Raw genomic sequence first — 17,288 nt, forward strand, 5'->3', positions numbered from 1 at the left:
CTGCTTGGCTCCACAATCAACACTCTTGGCACCAGCATCCAGGAAATTAAAAGACGTATTGTGATGGGAAAGTGCTGTTAAGGACCTCTCCAAAGTACTGAAGAGCAATGGTGTCTCCCTGGAGACTAAATGTCTGATACAGGCCACGGTCTTTGCAATCATTTGTTATGCATCAGAGAGTTGGACAATGACCAAGGAGGATAGAAGGAGAATTGATGCCTTTGAGCTATGGTGCTGGAGGAGTATTGAGGGTACCATGGACTGCTAAGAAAACAGATAGATTCATTCTAGAGAGGGTTAAACCGGGCTGCTCCTTGGAGGTAAGGATTCTGAGGCTTCGTCTGCTTGGAGAAGGACATCATGCTTGGGAGGGTGGGGGGCAGGCGCAGGAGGGGAAGGCCCTCTTTGAGGTGGATTGATTCAGTGACTGGGGTAATCAGGATGGGTGTGTTGGAGATAGTAAGATCGGCACAGGACAGAGCAGAATTTAGGGCTATTATACATAGGGTCGCTATGAGTCGCAAATGACTTGACGGCACATAACAACAACAACAACAACATCATTCATGTATACTTCATTTTGGCTATTCCTTCATTCACACTGTGTTTCAAATGATCACTCACCTTGTGTTTTATAAAATTACTCACTATTGTGCTGCTTGTACCTGTGGGATCAGAGTCCACTATCCCACACCCCTTTCTAATACGTACCCTATTTTCCATTCATCCTGATCATCTTCTGATTGGTCTCACTGAGTGTTACCAACTTCCAAGTGACAAATTAATGGAACTATGACCTTGGCCATACTATGGTTTTTCAAAAATATTTTCCCAGTTATTAATGACTAAAGTTCATCCTTCCTTTATCATGAATATGGGATTGGCTGGCTGAACAGGAAGATGGATCACAGGCACATCTGGTTGGTGAGCCCTGAAAGTCTGGGGACCAAATTACCTCTGAAAGTCTTTTCCATGTTTAAGACTGCAGCCGCCCTCTTCTGATTTAGGAACAATTCTTAGTTGCCATTTAGTGAGATATAAATTTTCCCTCATTTTGAAACAACTCCTACTTTCAACAAAGTGTTCACCACCATTACCTTCACTTGCTGCACACTTGCTTTGAAATCCCTGAAAAGGCTTGGAGCCTTTTATGCTAAAGGTTAGCCAAGAACGGTATGTCCCTGTTCCAAACTATCTACACAGTTCACTTAATTGGTTAGGAATAGAACTTGTTAATAACTTGCAGACAGATTGTGTATGGTTATACCCTGGAGCATATTAATGTTTGGCGTTTCATCATGGACTTTCTGGAAATGGAGCTCTTAGGAGTTAAACTGAAAATTCAGGCTGGAATCTCATTTTAACAGTAACTGACCTAAAGAACCAGCAGACTCAAGGAGAAAAAACTACAGGCAGTAATGTCTGAAAGGGTGGAATCGCCAACATTTTGGAAGAATTGATTGTCCAGCCTCTGTTGGCTTCAGTCAGTGCTCTGGCTGCAGCAATGGAAACCACATCCACAGCATTATGAAGATCAGTGATGTGGTGAACAATCAGGACTCTGGGCAGCACTGGCTGATGGGCACCATTAATAAAGAGGATTGTAACTGGAAATACCAGATGAGAGAAGGGAGAATAAATCAACCTGGGGGGGGGTTGTTATGCCAAACAAAATCTTTACATGAATGATGTTGTTGTTGTTATGTGCTGTCAAGTCGCTTGCGACTCATAGCGACCCTATGTGTAACAGCCCTAAATTCTGCTCAGCTGGAGAAGACAGTCAACACCTTGATGCTCCCTGTTTGGAGGAATGTTTGCTCTGCGAATGTCCAGTCTTAGGCTTACAGTGGGCATTTGGTTAAAAGAGTTCTGAATAATTAATGAAAAGATTTGTTTGGCTTAACAACAAGTTGATTTATTCTCCCTTCTCTCATCTGGTATTTCCAATTACAATCCTCTTTACCCCTTGCCCCAGTCAAACAGAAAACATGAGTTCACTTTTACATACTGACTTTCTTCTGGATTAATTCTGAGTATTTAACCTCATTTTTCATTCTACAAGAGCATATATCTGTTTAACTTTTCAAAATACATGTATTCAGGAGGAAAAAAATCCTTCATTTTGCTCATCACCCTGATAAATCCGCATTAATTAAATATAAATATAAATATAAATATAAATATAAATATAAATATAAATATAAATATAAATATAAATATAAATATAAATATAAATATAAATAAAGGATATATAAGCTATTTGAAAAGCAAGCTATACAGAAAAGTACAAAATTAGAAAAAATGAAAGTTTAAAACCAAGTAATAAATACTTGATGGAAGAGTGGCATCCACTTCCTAAACAACATGCCTCTGAAAACTTTGAAATGACAATAGTTATAGAAAGGCTTTTAGTCTTTTGTTCATAGGGCCACTACGAGTCATGTTCGACTTGACAGCAATCAACAACAAGAACTGCAAAGTATAAAAAAATAAGATTAATAGTCCTTGCTTCTCTCATACCCCAATGGTATTTCTCTCAAGACACTAACTTCCTTGTGCATGTAATTATCACAAACGAGATCAAATTATATGCAATGCATTGCTACCACTTCATTCTTCATTAATGACAACACATATTCTACAAACTATGATTTATTTAAGTAATGCACTACTGGTAGTCATTTAGGATGCTTGAATTATGAACAAGCTAAAATGACGATATGCACTTTAGTACTTGTACTTGTTAGAAAGGTGCATTTCTCAAAGGAGAATGTTGTTCTTATGTGCCATCTAGTCACTTGAGACTCACAGCGACCCTTCGTATAACAGCTCTGAATTCTGCTCTATCCTGAGCCAACCTCATCATCTCCGACACACCTACCTCCATTACCGCAGTTAATGAGTCAATCCATCTCATCAAGGGTCTACCTCTCTTGTGTTGTCCCTCCACCCTCCCAAACATGATGTCCCTCTCCAAGGACTGGTCCATCTTTGCAACATGCCAAAAGTATGTCAGATGAAGCTTCAGAATCCTTGCCTCCAAGGAGCAGCCTGGTTTCACCCTCTCCAGAGCAAACCTGCTTGTTCTCCTAGCAGTCCATATTCAATACTCTTCTCCAGCACTACAACTCATTATCCCTAGTCATTGCCCAGCTGCCCTATCCCATGCCAGTCTCATCATCTCTGATATGTGAGCTTACTGGTACAATCATTGTGTCAGTTCATCTTGCTGAGGGTCCTCCTTTCTTTTGCTTACCCTCCACCTTTCCAAGCATGATGTCTGATTCCAAGGACTGGTCTCTTAATGTGCCCAAAGTATGTGAGATAAAGTTTCACCACCCTTGCCTCTAAGCAGCAGCCTGTCTGCACATTTTTCAAGATATATTTGTTTGTTCTTTTGGCAGTTCATAGAACATTCAGTACCCTCTCTAACACTGAAGAAGAAAGGCATCACTTCATCATCTGTCATCCTTATTCACTGACCAATTTTCAGATGCACAGCAAGTAAGCAAAAAGAGCATGGCTTGAATTAGGTGCACTTTAGTCTTTAAACTGACATCATTGCTCTTTAGCATTTTGGTGGCATAGTGCATGGAAAACTGTGTTCCTAACCTGAAAGCCACACCTCTCTGAAGGTTTGAATGCATCCGTGGCTCCATCAGAGAAAGACAGGTAGTCTCGTCCTATATAATTTACAGCCTCCGGAATCCAATGGAGAGCCAGCTACCAGTTGGTTCCAACATGACAGGAATGAGTTGAATAGACGTGTGTACATATACATTTAAGAGAAGAATTGATTTAGGCTCACTACAAACTTACTGGATGATGTAGAACTGCTCTATAGGAGTTTTAAGGTTATGATCTATACAGAAGCAGCCTCCACATTCTACTACCCTCGAGCAGCTGTTGTTATTGTTATGTGCCATTATGACCCTGTGAATAATGGCTCTGAATCTTGCCCTATCCTAACCCAACCTCACTGAGTCTGACACACCTGACCCCACTGCCAAAGTCACTGAGTCAATCCATGTCACCCATGGCTTCTCTTGCACTGACCCTCTACCAATTAAGGTCTTGAATGTAGATTTGAACAAGATGAAATTGTTAACAATTTCAATCCTTTCTCTGTCTATCATGATGCTATCTATTAGCTCAGGGGTAAGGATCTTTATTTTCTCAGTTTTGAGATACAACCCATATAAATTTTCTACAGCAAACACTTCAAGTTCTCCTTAGTTTCAGCAACGCAATCTCATTTGCTTAATGCAGGTTAATGAGTTTTCCTCCAATCTTGATGTTATGTTCTTCTTCATAAAGTCCAGCTTCCCAAAATGTTCTCTATACAGACTTAAAATGTTTGGAGAAAAGAAACATCCTCAGGACACTCCTTTCTTGATTCTGAGTCATGCAGTGTTGCCTTGTTCTCTTTGGGTAAGAGCCTCTTGGTCTAGGTTTCACATGAGCAAAATCAAGTGTTCTGGGATTCCTGCTTTCTCAATGTTAACCACAATTTGTTGTGATTTACATAGTCAAATGCTTTTGCATAGTTGATAAAACACAAACAGACATCTTTCCAGTACTCTCTGATTTCAACTAAGGTCTATTTGACATGAGGAATGAGATCCCTAGGGCCATAACCTCTTCTAAACTCAACTTGTGTTTCTGGAAGTTCTCTGTCAAAGTACACTTCTAGTCATTTTTGGATAATCTTCAACAAGATTTTGCTTGCATGTGACATTAATGACTGTTTGACAATTTCCACATTCTGAGGGATCTCCTTTTTTTGGGAATAGGAATAAACATGAATATTTTTCACTTAGTTGGCCAGGTATAGTTATCTTCCAGATTTCTTTGCACAACCTGGTGAATACATCCAGGGCTGTATCTATTTGTTGAAATACGTCAACTAGTATTCCATCAATTCCTAGAGCCTTGTTTTTTGCCAATTCCTTCACTGGAGCTTGGACTTCCTTTACTACCATTTATTTATCTTTATTTACATATCTTTATTAGCATCTATTTATCTTCTTTTATTACCACTGGTTCTTGATCATATGCTACTTCTTTAAATGGCTCAATTCCAGCCAATTCTTTCAAGTACAGTGACTCCAAGTATTCCTTCCATCTTCTTTTGGTGCTTCCTCGATCATTCAAGATTAGATGCAACACATAAAGATTAAGCTGACTGGCATTGTCCACTTCAAATCAGAAAATAATCTATGATCTATGATGCTGACAATGAAAAATAAGGGGTTGCATTCATAGTAAAAAGATGAATCCTGATGTACAACAAGGAAGATCTGTTAATATCACTATCATTCAAATATACTTACCAATAACTAAAGCCAACAAGGAAGACATAGAAGCTTTCTCCCAACTTTTGCAAATCAATCATACAGAATTGTAGGGAACTAATAGGGTGTAAAGCTGGTAGGTTTAAAATGTCTGGCCTTTCAGTAAACAGGTGTGTGCTTAATCACTGCACCACCAAGACTCCTCTCATGACCATTTTCAGGAACCACTAATCCATGGAAACTTTGTCAAGTCGTCAAGAGGAGTCAGTTCTTGGAAAATGGAACCGTGGAAGATCAGAGAAAGAAAGGAAGCTCTCCAACAAGAGGAACTGACATAGTGACTGTAGCAGTGGCCTTGAACTTGGCTCAGAGTGGGAGGATGGTGAATGATAGGGCTGGGCTCCTATCTGTTGTTCGTAGGGTCATTCTAAATCATAACTGACTCAACAGCACCTAACAATCGTCCAAGGAAAAGGAGTCCTGGTGTTGCAGTGATTTTACACCTGGTTGCCGACTGAAAGGCTGAGAAATACCAGGCCACTCACAGGTTTGGTTTGGCTTGTTTTAATCTAAGGAAAAGGGCCCTTGGTGGCACAGTGGTTAATCAGTTCGCTGCTAACCAAAAGGCCTGCTGTTTGAACACAGCATCAGCAGGAGGGTGTGGCCATCTGCTGTTACAGCGTCTGCAGCCTTGGGAACCATGTGGGGCAGTTCTACTCTGTCATGAGGTGCCTACGAATCAGAACTTATGAAATGACACTTTGCTGGTCTGTGCAGTCTATGGATAGGGACCTAGTGGCACTGTGGTTGCTAAGTGAAATATAAGTAGTCTGACCCCATCAGCTGCTATGTGGGAGAAAGATGTGGCAGTCGGCTTCTACAGAGATTACAGACTTGGATCAGATTACAGTAAACCCCCCACACTGTACAGGGTTGAGTTCTACTCTGTAACACAGGGGGTCACCTTGAGATGGAACAGCATAAGGAACAAGAATCCCAAGCTAAGTGGGGCCCTTTAGAAGTCACTACATGAGATTGGATCTTTCTGTTTAGTCTCTGAGGAGTCACGTCAAACAGATGTCACTTTGTGCTCATCAGAATCAGGGAGGCAGGCATGACTGCAGACATCAGAGTGAACATCAAGTAAGATGTAAAGCCCTTTTGTGTACTTTCAAAGTCCTCCACCATAAGGGCCATTAATAGCTCTTTAAACAAAACAAAACAAAACAAAACAAAACAAAACAAAACAAAACAAAACAAAACAAAACAAAACAAAAGCTCTCTTCAATCATGCGGGAGCTCTGATGGCCTAGGGGCAAGAAGCTGCACTGCAATCCCAAAGGCCTGGGGTTAGAGGCCGCTCTGTGGGAGAAGGATGGGCAGTCTCTTCCCATGAGAGTAACTGCCTATGCAAGCCCACTGGAGGGTCAGCGATAGGTTGGTTCTGACTTGATCATACAGAACAACAACTTCCAGCATGAGTAATTAAAAAGGAAGGAAACAGTGATAATCAAGGGCTGAATATTAAAGCTGAGGATGGAAGTGACTGAGAAATACCAAGTGATTGTGATCTAAGCTAAGAAAGGAGACTTGAGTTGACAACTCAGGAACAGATACTTGCTCTTCTGTCTGATAGAAGCCAGGCGTTTGGGGTAAAACATGGTTTGGAGTTTTGTTGTTGTAATGTGCTGTAGAGTTGCCTCCAAATCATGTTAACCCTATGTACAACAGCTCTGAACCCTTCCCTGTCCTGAGCCAGTCTCACTGACTCTGACAGACCTAATCCCACTGCCCCAGTTACTATATCAATCCATCTCATCCAGGGTCTTCCTCTCCTGAGCTGTTCCTCCACCTTCCACTCCTGATGTCCTTCTCCAAGGACTGGGCCCTCCGGGTCACATGCCCAAAGTACGTGAGACAGAGCTTCAAAATAAGGAGTAAGTAACATATCTGATTTGTAACCCAGGGAAACTTTTCTTTCCTATTTTTACTTGCATACCTTTCTTTTAAAGTGATGGAGGGGACTCCATAATTTCCCTAGTCTCAGCAGAACACAGATGTTTTTCTCTTGAATTGATTTTTATCTGAGAGGCAGCTTTTGCGAGTAGAGTAAGAGCACATATTCCAGCCAAGAGGTGGGCACAGGCTGGTAGTTTCGGCTTCCCTACAAGGACCTGCTATCCTTGAAACCTCAGCAGGGGGTGGGAAGAATGAGCTTACTGGTAACAGGATCATGGAGAGAGGACACAGAACTCAGCAACAGGAGCCAATTCTAACTGGGAATGCTTTACATGTGGTTGTGATTGTTAAGTGACGTCGAGTTGTAGATGACACTTAGCAACCCTATGAATGGAAGACCTGAACACTTGTATAACTTGCTTCATTTCTCCAAGTTCATAGGGTTTCTGGAGGCAAGCTATTTCAGAACTGGATGCCACTCCTACTTCTAAGCTTGTTTTAACTGGGGAGCTCCACCACACTGTCCACCATGGGCAACCATTATTGCATTTGACATATCAGTGCCACAGGATTTAGCATCACAGCAACCATGAGTTACTTCTGTACAGCAAACAGACAGACCAGTGCTATACATGGTACAAGAATTAAAAAAGATTAAGGACTCATTTAAATATAAAAATCAGTAAAAATTAGAATTCAAAACAATCAGAATGGGCAGAAATATTTTGTCAATGATTCCTAAGTATAAAAAGTAATGTTATACAAAATATTATGTATGACAAGTTGTTTAATTGGTCTTTGAAACCTGAGGCGTCTGCAACATACAGAAGGCCATATTCTGGCCTCATAAGTAGTTCAATCAAACCTTGTTTTACTTCATGTTATAAAGAAATATTGGTTAGAAAGACTAACAAATTTAAAGACCGGCCTTAGTGCTACATTTTAGAAAAGACTTTTCTAGGGTTATAGTCCCTAATTATCTTAGTAAATAAGACAAGATCCCTTGGAAGTAATTCTTTACCACTTTAACAACTCATTTCACTGGAATTTCTGGGGTATACTTTTATAAATATGACACTGTCTGAGAACTGACATATTTAAATATTTTATATTTAAATGCCTCAGTTGTTGGAGTTATTCTTTCACTGATAAACCAATTTAATCAATTCATTGTCATCAAGCAGAACTGACTCAGAGCTGAATAGCTAGCTGGTCCTCCAGTGGGTTTTGAGAAACTGTAAATCGCAAAAGAGGATCCTGTCCATCTTTGTTCTGTGGTCAATTTGAACCACCTGCCTCTGCTCTGGCAGTACAACTCCTTAACTGCAAATCATTTTACTATTTCTTAATGACTCAAGTTCACTGGGAAGAGAAAAACGTCAACTCTGTGCTCTGATGCACAACTGTAATGAGGACGATCTATATGTACTGGGAACTTCGCCTGTGCCTTGGAGATCCCAAGGAGAGATGGTAGTTAGAGCTGCCAAGCCCTCATTCTCATGACATTCCAACTGCGACGTCAAAGTTCAGAGCCCCCGCACCTCTCTATAAAAGACTAGTGAAGAATCTTCCTCGCAGTTTACAGACTCTCCTAAAGCTCCTTCAGTCCATATGGAATCTCACACTTTAGTGACTAAAAGGCAACTTCAAAAAACTATGATGGATTAATACTGAGAATAAGGCATACGTAGCATTGCACCCTTGGCAAAGAATACCTTGTAGCTTCTCAATAAATATTGAATGATGATGCATGTTTGTTTCTTAAAGACACACACACCCCTGGAATGTTCAATAAGAATTAATTATGATATAAAAGGCATTATTATTGTTGACTACAATAGAGTCAGAACTGACCCATAGTTGACACTCTGGCAGGTTTTCAGAGGCAGTCAGGGAGGAGATTGCCCATCCTTCATGGAGCAGCTGGTGGCCTCAAACCACACGTCTTGAGGATTGTAGTTTAGCTTCTTGCCACTAGGCTGGCCTGTCTGTCTGCCTGTCTATCTGTCTGTCTATCTATCTATCTATCTATCTATCTATCTATCTATCTATCTATCTATCTATCTATCTATCTATATTTTAATTTTTTAAATGTTATTATTTTTTTATATGTGTACCATCAAATCTTCTCTATTGTTTGGTGCCCGCTTCTGCCCACGAGCACCGATTCCTGTCTCCCTCTCTCAGCCCACCCATCTCCTGTCTGCGCAGCCCTGGAACATTCTTGGCACAGCCTCTGGTCTTTGGTACCTGTGGGCATAGTAAGGCTTTTCCCTAGGGACCTCTCCAGGGTACTGAAGAGCAATGGTGTCACTCTGGAGACTAAGGTGTGTCTGATACAGGCTATGGTCTTTGCAATCACTTGTTATGCATCAGAGAGTTGGACAATGACTAAGGGAGATAGAAGGAGAATTGATGCCTTTGAGCTACGGTGCTGGAGAAGAGTATTGAATGTACCCTGGACTGCCAAGAAAACAAAGAGATTCATCCTTGAGAGGGTTAAATCAGGCTGCTTCTTGGAGGCAAGGATTCTGAGGCTTCGTTTGACATACTTAGGACATGTTGTAAGGAGGGAGAGGTCCTTGGAGAGGGATATCATGCTTGAGAGGGTGGAGGGATGGCGCAGAAGGGGAAGACACTCTATGAGGTGGATTGATTCAGTGACTGGGGTAACTGGGATGGGTGTGTCAGAGGCAATACGATTGGCACAGGATAGAGGAGGGTTTAGGGCTGTTGTACATAGGGTCGCTATGAGTCGCAAGTGACTCGACAGCATATAACAACAACAACCATCAAATCGGATATGACTGGCACAGGAGGAGATTGCCTCTGCTTCGCCAGCACAGCATCTGGTGGATTCGAACTGCGTGCCTCTGGGATTGCAGTGCAGCTTCTTGCTACTAGGCCACCAGAGTTCCCTATAGGCCCATATATTTGTAAAGAAAAAATCCTAACACACACGCATGCACACATGTACACACGTACGCGCGCGCGCGCACACACACACACACACACACACTCTCACTCTCTCTTTCTCCAAAGATCATTTTTACATCTAATTCCAAAATTAAAATATTGAGGAAATACAAGTAGCCTCAACTATGTTAAAATATAAAGACACATACTGTTCAGCTGGGAAAGATGATAAATGACATGACTTTCTTTTTATCCTTTAGATAAGTAAGAAAATTACTTGTGAAATCCAAGCCTAGGGGGTTTGTATGACCCCTGGTGGTGGCTATACCTTTGAATCATCCTCATATTAAAAAAAGTTGTTCCTTATGAACACCTAGATTGAAATGTCTCTTATCCTCTTAATAAAGATCCTCTTAAAGCTATTTATTTTAAAAAATTCTCCTTAACTCACATCGTTTAGATTCTACCAAGTTCCAGTAAGTGGGCTGGAACACCTTGTGTTTCCTCTGTTGGGATTAAAACATGAGTGGGACACAGCCCCAGCTCTCCAGAACCTGACAGCGTGGTGAGCGGCCTGTGGATGCACTTGCAATGACTGTGCTAGAAGTTGGAAGCATCAAGACAGACTTGTATTTAAGAATCATGATGGACAATCAAGGCGAGATTTTGGCTTTTAAAAGCAGTTCTTTGTTGCTTCTCAGGTCGATTCCTTCATATCTGAGTACAGACCGAGGATCATCAGGGTCCACGCAGCTAGTCTGTGGTCAAGAGACCCTTTAGGGGAGAGGCATAGTTAACCTCCCTGATGTCAGGCAAGCATTTATTTCTACTGTAAATTGGACACAGTCCTTGCTGTTGTGTACCACAGAGTCAGAACCAACCCATAGCTGACCCTCTGGGGAGTTTTCAGAGGATGTTAAATCACACAGGAGGAGACCGCCCATTAATTATGTTATGTTATTGTATACCCTTCAAGTAAACTATATTTAAATTTATTTGAAATGCCACTTCTCTTATTTTTATCTCCTTTCTTCACCAGAGTTCTAGGCAGAGTTACCTTCTGACTTTTGGTAATACTAGCACGACTTTCCACCTTACCTCATGACACACCTGTTTCAAAGTGGCCTAGGCCACAAGACTGATATTCTACAGACGGACAAGATCAGGATTAGAGAATGTCATGTTATTAAGCCACATTGGGACATCACCATACAGCTCGGCTATTAGGAAGAACTAAAAAAGTATAAGAGAAATCTGTTTGCCTTTGGCCTAAGACTTAATAAAAATGCTTTATCTATTAAGACATTAATGATATACTATTTGGTGATTTTTAGAAATTAAGGAGTGGGAACATTGAGAATCTGGTGTTTTAAGAATTATAGATTATCATTTTGATTTTGTCACCTGGAGTTTCCTAAGAGGCAGCTTCCTCTCCTTCTTCACATCATAAATAATGATAACTGCATATTCAATTCCAGCCATCAAAGGCTGTGGAATCCAAATAAACCACTAAAGCAACCACAAGATGTGTTAGCATGCACAATGGCCGGAGTGTTCTTGTAGACTATGTAGGAAGATCTGGCCCACCAACCTGAGCAGAAAGTGGAGGCGAAGCTCTGGAGGGCGGCGTCCACCTCCTCAACGCTGGGCAGGGCCAGGAGCCTGGGCAGGATGCTCTCCAGGGCCTGCACGAAGAGCCGGGCGCTGTGCTGGTCAGCCTCCTGGTTCTTCAGCAGCTTCAGCGACAGGGCAGCCGTCCGCAGGGACCTGTGGCCCAGGCAGTCTCGGGGCGTCTGTTCTTCCTCAGCCAGTGAGCAGTTGTCGGACCCAATGTCCGACACGTCAGACCTCCCAGAGTCCTTTTCTGCTGCCATGGAGTACTGATCACAGGAATCAAATTCCGTCCTTGAAAGGTCTTGGTCATCGACGCTAAAGTTGCTCTCACTGTACCTGGACCCGTACGACCTCGTTCTGCAGTCCACCGACAGGAAGTTAGTTATATCGGGGTACACGACCATGTGGCTTCTTTGGACAACATCAGGTTGGTCAACCGCTTCGGGTTCTAACACTTTGCTCAGGGGCTCCTTTTCCTCATGGATCGCGGGTGACTTGAGGCCATTCTTATGGTTTTCAGAGTAGTGAGACTGGTCCTCAGGTGTCGTCTGGCCCATCTCTCCCTCCAGCGTGGTCTGCCCCGTGTCAGTGGTAACACTAATGCTGATATCAGGGCTCCTCTTGGTCCCCGACTCCCAGGATGTGTGCTCTGAGGACAGGACTCGCCGCTGCCATCGGAAGTCAGCCTCGTTGATTTCCATGGAGTCTCGGCTGGACTCGGCCCCGTCCTTCAGCTCCTCGAGGCGCATTAGCAGCAGCTGAACTTGACCTTCACTCAAGCCCTTGCCCTGACTGAGCTCGTCCAAGGCTCCAAGCAAGGTACAGACGCAGGACACAGCGGCATAGCAGGCTTCGATGCCGCCCTTGATGCAGGCTTCTGTCATGCCATCCATGATGCTGGACAGTGTTCAGAAGGCAAAACGCATGAAATGCAAAATGGTTAGACTGCTGAACAGAGTAATATTATAATATCATTATAATAATATAATAAAATGTCCCAGACAAGCATTCTAACTTCCAATAACTTACATGTCTGGGCAGTAAATAAACCAACTGAACAGTAATTGAGATCATAAGCCCTCTTGGTTGCTGGCAACCCAGAATTCCTTAGGAGAATTTACGTTTCCAAGCAGAAGTTTTGAAAGTCTCACTTTTGCATTATGCTCAGTTTTCAGCACAAAATTTGGTATAAAGTCTAGACAATTTAGGCCTTCTCCCAACAAATAATCACATTGTTGAGGAGGTACAAGTAAACACAACAACCACAAATCTAGTTTTTGTTTTCTAAAGGGCTCTACAGGTAAAGGATCTTACTACAATCCAAGATTATAAGCAGATCATTTTTTAAAGTATGCTTTTAAATCTATGGCTTTTCCTTAAGTCAATAGGAGAATATATAAAATGACTGTAAGAAACTGAGACTAGTTCTCTTTTCTGATTTGTGCAACAGTAAATGCTCATTATTTCAGCTGATGGATATTAATAAAAAATTAAAGGGTTTGAAAGTCAGATTAAAGGTAGAGTTTTGAGCCAGCTCTTTTTCTATTTGATCTTAGCCAATTAAGCAAAATTAGAATGGATGTGAATTCATAAAATGTGAGTATACCAGAATGATAAATGGAATGATAGGTCAACATCCTGCTAGAAACTTATTAATTGTCCTTTCAGAAAACAACGGCAGCATGTCTGTTTTATAGCAACTGAATCTCTTGGTTGGCAGAGTCTGAAATATCAATGCCCTGCTCAGTGACAGGGGGAGTGTGAATACGTGCTGACTGTGAGCATGGTTTGAGTATGTGTTGTGTTCTACACAACAATCCAGTCTCCTGCATGGGACTCATGAAAGGACTCACCACACCTCTTCTACGTCTCCCCTTCCAGTACTCTGGTCCATAATCTCTCCCAAGCCAGCTATTGCTCCAGTATACCTAGGTGCTACAGATTTGAATCGGTTTCAATTTTGCTGTGTTGCATGATGGAGCAAGTCTGAAGCCCTGGTTAAAAGTCTAAATAAAACAGTCTAATGAAGCAGTACCAAACTAGAATAGGGAATGTGTCATACAGTTTGAGAAGATCCAGATGTGACTTTCTTTTCGAAATGGATCTTTTCCTGGATTCTGGCTCAGTAGAGCTGGGTCCTGCCAAATCACAGAGACGCTGTGGGTTCCCAAGTATCTTTAAGGCAGAAAAAAGGGAAAGAAACAGAAAAAAATAAGGTATCACTAAAAAAATCCCAGAAAGGTTTTAAGATTACAAGGTTGAATTAAACAAATATTTTCTCTCCTCAGTGAGACAGTCTAAGGAGAAATACAAGTACTTCAAACCACACTTCTTACTTACCTAGACATTCTTCTTGATTTATGGTGTTTCGAAGGGTTGTTTCCAAAAATTTGTAGTATAGTATTACAAAATACTTAAATCTCTCTCGTTTTTTAAGTGAGATTGGCCAGCATTTTCTTTTGTTGTACACTCTTTGTTTTAATTTGATTATCCTCAAAAATAGTTGAGGAGTACTCCTTTTACTTATACTCTCTGGTAAGTGTCTTCTCTCTGTATCGTTCCAATTTTAGTATATGTGCTGCCGAAGCGAGCACAAATTGTGCCAAGAAATCTGGAGAATGACCACTTGGCCAACTGACTGGAAGAGATCAATACTTGTTCCTTTTCCAAAGAAAGGTGACCCAACAGAATGTGGAAACTACAGAACAATCTCACTGATTTCACATGCAAGCAAGATTTTACTGAAGATTATCCAAAAACAACTGGAACAGCACATCAACAGAGAACAACCAGAAGTCTAGGCTGGGTTTAGAAGGGGTCGTGGTACTAGAGATATTGTAGCTGATGTTAGATGGATCTTGGCTGAAAACAGGGAATACCAGAGGGATGTCTATCTGTGTTTCATTGACTATGCAAAGGCATTTGACTGTGTAGATCATAACAAACTATGGTTGACTCTGAGAAGAATGGGAATCCCAGAACACTTGATAGTTCTAATGCGAAACTTATACTTGGACCAGGAGGCAGTCGTCAGAACAGAGTAAGGGAACACTGCATGGTTCAAAATTGGGAAGGGCGGATGCCAGGGATGCATCCTATCTCCATGCCTTTTCAACCTATATGCAGAACAGATTATCTGGGAGGCTGGGCTCTATGAGGAGAAATGTGGGGTCAAGATTGGTGGACGATTTATCAACAATCTGCGTTATGCGGATGACACAACCCTGCTTGCTGAAACTGAAGAGGACCTGAAGCGCCTGCTGCACAGTGTCAAGGACTGCAGCCTGCAATATGGATTGAGGCTCAATGTCAAGAAGACAAAGATTCTCACCACTGGACCAATTGGCAGCATCAGGATGGATGGTGAAGAGATTGAGATTGTACACAGCTTTAGTTTGCTTGGCTCCATAGTCAACAGTCTTGGCACCAGCAGCCAGGAAATTAAAAGGCGCATTGCCATGGGAAAGTCTGCTGTTAGGGACCTCTCCAAAGTACTGAAGAGCAATGGTGTCTCTCTGGAGACTAAGGTGCATCTGATACAGGCCATGGTCTTCGCAATCACCTGTTATGCATCAGAGAGTTGGACAATGACCAAGGAGGATAGAAGGAGAATTGATGCCTTTGAGCTGTGGTGCTGGAGAAGAGTATTGAGAATACCATGGACTGCTAGGAAAACAAACAGATTTGTCCTGGAAAGGGTTAAACTGGGTGGCTCCTTGGAGGCAAGGATTCTGAGGCTCCGTCTAACATACTTTGGACATGCTGTGAGGAGAGACCGGTCCTTAGAGAGGGACATCATGCTTGGGAGGGTGGAGGGACAGCGCAGGAGAGGAAGGCCCTCTATGAGGTGGATTGATTCAGTGACTGGGATAATTGGGATGGGAGTGTCAGAGACAGTGCGATTGGCACAGGACAGAGTGGAGTTTAGGGCTGTTGTACATAGGGTCGCTATGAGTCGCAGGCGACTCAACAGCACATAACAACAACAACTCTGATAAGACTGATTTCTTTGAATGCTTCGCATGATATTCCTAAAGATACGCCGAGCTCATTGTTGGTATGTGCTGTTGAGCTGATATGACCCAGAGCGGCTCTATGAACAATGGACTGAACACAGTCCGGTCCAGCACCATGCCTTGTTCAAGTCCGCTGTCGCAGTCTCTGTTTCAGTCCATCTCATTAAGGATCTTCCTCTCTTTTGCTGACCCACTGCCTTTCCAAGCATGATGCGATTCTTAAATGTTTTTTTTTTTTATTCATGGTTGCACATTTCCATCCCTCCTCCCTGCCCCATTCCATCCCCCCTCACAATGCATCTCGTTTCAGACTTTTAGCATACATATAATGCCTAATCATATATTCCTTTCAGACAGTTCCTCCCCTAATGCGTTCTGCTGCAGTGTTCATTATCTACCATGCACTCTCTCGCATGATGTGTTTTTATGCACTGACCCCTCCTGAAAATATTCAGAAAGCAGGTAAGACAAATTTTCACCATCCTTGTCTCTAAGGAGCAGCCTGGCTGCACCGCCTTCAGGACACATTGGTTTGTTCTTTTGGGAGTCCACAGTATATTCACTACTCTTTGCCAAATAGAAAGAATTTTAACTACTGGTTGAATTTCTTTAAAGATTATCACCATGTCCTTAATTCTTGAGGTAATTTAGTCAAGGTTGCACTACTTCCTAAAGCTTTTAGCATTTCATCAATTTTAAAATATACTAGCCTATAGATTTTGATAGATTAGACTGGTCCTTGGAGAGGGACATCATGCTTGGGAGGGTGGAGGGACGGCGCAGAAGGGAAAGGCCCTCTAGGAGGTGGATTGATTCAGTGACTGGGGTAATCGGGATGGGTGTGTCAGAGACAGTGCGAGTGGCACAGGACAGAGCAGAGTTAAGGCTGTTGTACATAGGGTCGTTATGAGTCGCAAGTGACTCAACGGCACATAACAACAACAACATAGATTTTGATACCGTATTTTATGTATTCATTTTTTTAAGTATTTGTAATGATGCACATTCCAATTATATTCTACTCCTATGCAGCTTTAGAAATGTGATACTAAACATTCAAGAAACTTATTTCAGTCTCATTAGAGGAAGAGGAGTATTTCTCAGCTATTCCATTGCAATTTTAAAAAACTGATCTTACAGAAATATTTCAGCTTTCTTAAGACTTTTAGTGTGTCAGAAAGTAGGAAGTTGGCACAGGACAGGACGGGGTTCAGAGCTACTGTTCATGGGACTGTTATGTGTCCAGCTAGACTTGATGGCACCAATCATCAGCAACAACAACGACATATTTTTTTTGTTGATCCTCCACACTATCTTTGTGTTTTATACTTTTTTGCCTTTACTCTATTTTCCCTCTGGATTCATTTCTCTCATCTTTTTCAAATTTCCTAAACTGAAGAACTGGAACATCAATTCTCGACTTGCTACTTTTTTTTTTTTTACCTTTTTTTTCCTATAATTATATTTTATTAATTTTCATAAACATTTA

At 41.8% G+C, this 17,288-nt stretch overlaps 1 protein-coding gene across 1 annotated transcript in view; it reads right to left on the minus strand.

Annotated features, from left to right (window-relative positions):
• Nucleotides 1–17,288, minus strand: part of KIAA1244 (KIAA1244 ortholog) — a 219,695-nt gene that overhangs the window by 58,729 nt on the left and 143,678 nt on the right. Inside the window, exons 11-12 of the mRNA XM_006884948.1 lie at nt 13,846–13,958; nt 11,761–12,680 (exon numbers count right to left, since the gene is read on the minus strand). Coding sequence (XP_006885010.1) covers nt 11,761–12,680; nt 13,846–13,958 — 1,033 coding nt within the window. The remainder of the gene's footprint in view (nt 1–11,760; nt 12,681–13,845; nt 13,959–17,288) is intronic.

The sequence above is a fragment of the Elephantulus edwardii genome, unplaced genomic scaffold, assembly GCF_000299155.1.
Source record: "Elephantulus edwardii isolate Elephantulus edwardi_28Jun2011 unplaced genomic scaffold, EleEdw1.0 scaffold00039, whole genome shotgun sequence".
Taxonomy (NCBI): Eukaryota; Metazoa; Chordata; class Mammalia; order Macroscelidea; family Macroscelididae; genus Elephantulus; species Elephantulus edwardii.